The 5,775-nt window shown below is 42.0% G+C and overlaps 1 protein-coding gene across 1 annotated transcript; it reads left to right on the top strand.

Moving 5' to 3' along the window:
• Window positions 1-312: 312 nt before the first annotated feature.
• LOC135677785 (uncharacterized) lies at window positions 313-1,480 on the top strand. Its single transcript, XM_065190179.1, has one exon. The coding sequence runs from the start codon at window positions 473-475 to the stop codon at window positions 1,412-1,414; it is 942 nt and encodes a 313-aa protein (XP_065046251.1). The 5' UTR covers window positions 313-472; the 3' UTR covers window positions 1,415-1,480.
• Window positions 1,481-5,775: the final 4,295 nt, after the last annotated feature.

The raw sequence follows: 5,775 nt of genomic DNA, 5'->3' as shown, positions 1-5,775 counted from the left end.
ACAGTGATATCATTACATGTTTGCTCCTAATTTCCACTGTGACTGTCAAGCTTTTGCCACCAAACCATGAAAACAACTCTAACTTAGTCAAAAAGTTTCAACAAGTGTCAATCCAGTGCAAGATCTCTCAGTGGATATTGTCGTCTGTTAGCATAATCATCTTCTTTATGGTGGATTAACACCCACCATTTCCATTTGATCAAGGTTAACCAGCGACCAAAACTGCTCAATTAAAAGCTTGGAAACAAAGCAAGGATCACTTTTAAGGATAAGCCAAACAGCAGAAGCCACACATGGATTGCTTCAGCTTTAGACTTGTTGTTAATTCAGTAGCTGGCATGTTCCACATCACAACCAATCTGTGCCAAGAAGGAAGAAGACTGAGTGTAGCTGGAAGAAGGAGCAGCTTAAACTCCATGCTGTGGTGTCCTCCATGTGCAAGAAGTAGACTCATCCCTGTACCGAATTCGCCATGGCCAAGGCCATGAAGATTGTAAGGAGATCCCTCCATGCCTTCTCCAGAAGCTACCAGGCCTTTGCTGCGGTGGCCGCGCTCCTTGTCTTCCCTGCCAGCGCCGCCACCCTCCTCGCGCAGTCGCTGCCCAGCCTCTCTTCCCCCATCCTCCGATCCATCTCTTCCCGCCTCGCCTTCCTTTTCGAAGCTGCAGGCTTCCCTCCATCCCAGTTCTTCTCCCTCCTCAACTCCAAGCTCTCGCAGTCCATCTTCACCTTCGTCTCCACCCTCCCCTTCGCCCTCACGTTCTCGCTTCTGGCCAAAGCATCCGTTCTCCGGACCACCTACGGCATTCGTCGTCGCGGTGCAGCTTCCCTTCTCCGTCTCTACCCGTCCCTCGCGCTGACTCACCTCTTCAACTCCTTGCTCGTTCTCTCTGCCAACGCTGCTGTGTTGTCCATCCTCTTCCTCGCCTTCAACGTGTTGGACGCCCTTCACCTGTCGTCGAGCGGCTCCGTCCTCGTCCTCTCCGCCTCCGGCGTCATCCTCTACTCCTTCGTCCTCGCTAATGCCGTGGCCACATGCAACCTGTCGGTCGTCATCTCTGCCGTCGACGGCCGTGGTGGGTATCACTCGATCCTCAAAACCCTTGTGCTTCTCAGAGGCAGAACGGCCACAGCCATAAGCCTGACATTGCCTGCAAGTCTGGGAATGGCAGCCATTGAAGCACTGTTTCAGTACAGGGTGGTGAGGCCATATCGTCTCACTGCCAGATTCCATCCTTCAGCCATATGGGAGGCTTTCTCTATTGGTTACGTGCACTCCCTCCTCGTCGTCCTCGATACAATCATGGCCTGCGTCTTCCTCAGAAGCTGCAGGTCTACTGTTTGGTCACGTTGGAGCAATTATGACCATGATGTAGATGTGGCGTCAGAGGAAAAGATTGCTTTGCGAGTTTGAGTTTGTGCAGATCATCATGTCATTTGTAAGACTTGCATCAAATGAGTACCACATAATATAAATGTAGATACACATGCGCAGTAAAACCACGCAAGGCATAGTATGTATTATAATTAACTACTATTACTCCAACTTTATACTTTCAAAACTTAAAAATGGCTATACTTATAAAAATAAAATATTTAATCTTATTGCTTCAACAAAAAATATTTTTTAAATTTTTAATCCTATATAAAAAATCTCAATGTTTCATTTACATAAGTATAAAGATGTCAATATAATTTTTAAAAATATAAAAACTAAAATACTAAAGATAACTAATTAATGCATAATATAATAGTGCACCAAGAAACCACTTCACTAGTTAGAATATAATATATCCTGCATGTTATGTACAAGAGTCATTGAAGACACAATTTCTCCCAATTCAAGGATGTGAAAATTATACGTTTAGAAAGGAACATATAATACTTATACTTTGTAACCTGATTTGCTAAACCAATAGAATTAAAAGAAGAAAAAGACATGTAATGACACCATAAACATGGGTGTATAGATCGAAATTATAACAGAGAGATTTCCTCGACGGTATGAAGCAATCTCTATGCTCAGTTAAAGAAATCTTCTCTTTCACAATGTATAAATAGACTTCACATGTGATACTAATTAAAATATATTTTTCTTCATTTTTTCAATTCTTCATGGTATCAGAGCAGAAATTGTGAGGAGTCATCGTTGCTATTGCAGCACCCCTATCGAGTTGACGCCGAGAAAAATTCTTGCTGACATCACACCACTGCCAAATTTCTCCTCGTATGCGACAATCCCCCCTTTCCAGATCCTAGGTGGATCTGCCCCCCCATTGGTCGCCCACAATCGGCCGTTCGACGACAACTTCCCTACTTCCAATCTTGACCACGGCTACCGCACAAGTTCCAAGCCTACGGTGCAGCGCCAAGCATTTGTTAGGCCCAATCAACGTATTTGGTGGCTTTGCATCGCAGGGAGCATGCACTCTTGGTTCCTCCTTACTGCATAATTTTTTTATTCTTCCTCCCTCCTTAACGCAGAAAAGTATCAACACTTCTTCCTTTTTAATTTTCTTTTGATCCTTGTCATTGCTACATACTTCTACTTGCTCTCACATAGTAGTCCATATCTTCCATATGTCTTCATCATCTACCTCTGTTGCTCCATTTACTATTCCAACAGGGAATCATAGTACTTTCCCACACAAATCTTATCTCTATAAATGCAGCAACCCTCATCCCCTTTAAATTATCCAAAGGTAGCAACTACGCATCCTGGTGTGCTCAATTTTCTAATCTTCTATTTGGCTATGACCTTCTAGGCTATGTCGATGGCTCTCTTCCTTGTCCACCAGCGATGATTAACATCCCAGGAGTATCTAGTCCACTATCAAATCCAAACCACAAACTATGATTATGTTAGGATTATCTCATTCTTCAAGCAATTCAAGCTTTAGTCGTTGGATCCCTCGCCCCACTCATTTATTCGTGTGACATCGAAGTCTGGTGCAAGTTGCAAACCACCTTGGCAAATCGTTCACAAACTCGCATGCTTAGTCTCATATCCGGACTTATAAAAACAAAATAAGAGGGAAGTACTATTACTGATTATCTGCACAACATAAAGATTATTATCGATAACTTGGCCTTGATAGGTCATTCGCTCAGTGATGAAGAAGTTACTGTCCATATCCTCAACGGCCTAAGAGATGAGTACAAAGAACTAGCAGCAGTAATACGGGCACGTGATTCACCAGTGTCATTCGAAGAACTCTACGACAAGCTAACTGATTTTGAGATATATCTCAAGCATGAGAACAAATTGTTAGGACGATCCATCACGGCTCAAGTCAATCAAAAATCCACGAGGAGAGGCTATCAGTATAATAAGACTATCAACAAAAGTTCGACCAAGATGCCTTCTGAACCTTTGAGCTCTAACTAAACCCCTCCTCCACATCATCAACATTTCAATCACGACAACCAAGGTGGCTACTTCAATCATCAGCAGTCCTGGCACCCTCAACACACAAATCAACGAAGAGTTATCTGTCAATTATATGATAAAGTCAGTCACTCTACAAAGGTCGGTCGATCTCGACCCTGACTTCCTGCACAATTACATTGGCCTCAAGCAAATCTCGCAACTACTCCAAACACTATTGATCATAATTGGATCGTGGACTCTGGCGCATCCCACCATATTACCTCTGATCTACAGAACTTATCGATCCACAACAACTATAGTGGACATGATGACATCATCATCGGTGATGGTAAAGGACTTCTTATTACTCATACTGGTTCCACAATGCTTAATTCATCTACGACAACTTTTACACTCGATAATGTTTTGTGTGCACCTCACATTAAACGCAATCTTATTTATGTTTCTTAATTTTGCAAACAAAATAATACCTCTATTGAATTCTTTCCTAACTCTTTTGTTGTCAAGGATTTGAACACAGGAGTATCCTTGGTCCAAGGTCAGAGTAAGGACAATGTTCATGAATGGTCATCCGTTTCATAACTTAAACGGCCCATTGTTTACTCCTCAGTCGCAGCTCCAATCGATGTGTGGCATCGTCGTCTCGGTCATCCCTCCCTCTCTATCCAAAATAAATTGTTCTCTTTTACTCCTACAAATAATAGCTTTTATTGTGATAAAAGTCATAGACTCCCTTTTGGTTCTTCTTCCATATCATGTTCTACACTATTTGAAATTATTTATACTGATGTTTGGGGTCTTGCTCCCGTCACTTCCTTTGACAAGTTTAGATTTTATTTCGTTTTTGTAGACTATTTTACTAAGTACACATGGATTTATCCTCTCCGTCATAAGTCAGAAGTTTCAACAATTTTTACAAACTTTAAAAAGTTGGTCGAAAACTTCTTTCAGTCTACAATTAAAACAATCTACTCTGATGGTGGGGGTGAATATCAAGCTCTCACATCTTACCTCTCAACCTATGGTATCCAACACCTTAAGTCACCCCCACACACTCCTCAACTAGTTGGTTCCGCTGAACGTAAACATCGACATATTGTAGAAACTGGTCTCACGCTTCTACATCAAGCCTCCATGCCAGCAACCTTTTGGTCTGTAGCCTTTCAAACTATCGTCTACCTTATTAATCGTCTGCCCACTCCAGTTATCCAATACCAGTCTCCATTTGAAAAACTATTTTTTAAATCCCCAAACCTTCAAAAACTCAGAATATTGGTTGTTTATGTTATCCGTGGCTACGTCCCTATGCCCCATATAAGATAGCGCCAAGATTTAAACCTTACATCTTCATAGGATATTCTCTTGAACATAATGCCTTTCGATGCTACGAACCAAAAACTCAAAAAGTCTTTATTTCACGTCATGTTGTTTTTGTGGAGTTTGTCTTTCCATTTCAAAACCACGAGTATCCTACCATGCCAGCCATTCCAACAAATATACATCACTGGAGTATACCATCGATCCCCTCAAACGAAACTCTTCCCACACCATCCAGTCTCCCGGTTCAATAGCTTCCCACTCTCTCTATTCCTTCTTATCTTCCTTCTTCACAAGCCTCCCCTACTACTGACATAATATCCTCAGAATCACAACAACCTTCTTTACCTAGTACCACTGATGTATCTCAGCCTATCCCGACCCCTGTCGATGCCTCTCCACCACCCATACCAATAACACAACTTCCAGTTCCTAGACATCCAATGACAACACACTCAAAAAGTGGTATCTTTAAACCACGTCAGGTTCTCGACCTGCATGCTATCACCAAATCCTCTTCCGAGACCAGTGAATCCACCATAATTACTCAAGCCCAAAAATCTCTTCACTAGCGTAAAGCCATATGTAAAGAATATGATGCTCTTCTCCATAACTCCACATGGACTCTTGTACCTTTTCATCCTACACAAAACATCATCAGGTGTAAATGGGTCTTCCGAATTAAGCGAAACCTCGACGGATCCGTTGCTCGATATAAAGCACGATTAGTAGCCAAAGGGTTTCATCAACGACCTGGAGTTGACTTCACAAAGACTTTTAGTCCTGTAGTTAAAACCACAAAAATTCGGCTTATTCTAAGTTTGGCCATCTCTAGAGGCTGGCACTTATGACAACTAGACGTTAACAATGCCTTTTTACAGGGGACTTTAATTGAAGATATTTTTATACAGCAATCCCCTAGCTTTGTTCATCACCAGTATCCGAGACATATCTGCAAATTACAAAAAGCCATTTATGGACTCCATCAAGCTCCACGAGCTTGGTATACTGAACTTGGATCGTTTTTTATATCAATTGGCTTCATCAACTCCAAGTCTGATATCTCT

Source organism: Musa acuminata, chromosome BXJ1-6, assembly GCF_036884655.1.
Source record: "Musa acuminata AAA Group cultivar baxijiao chromosome BXJ1-6, Cavendish_Baxijiao_AAA, whole genome shotgun sequence".
Classification (NCBI taxonomy): Eukaryota; Viridiplantae; Streptophyta; class Magnoliopsida; order Zingiberales; family Musaceae; genus Musa; species Musa acuminata.
This window is presented reverse-complemented; position numbering and strand designations above follow the sequence as displayed.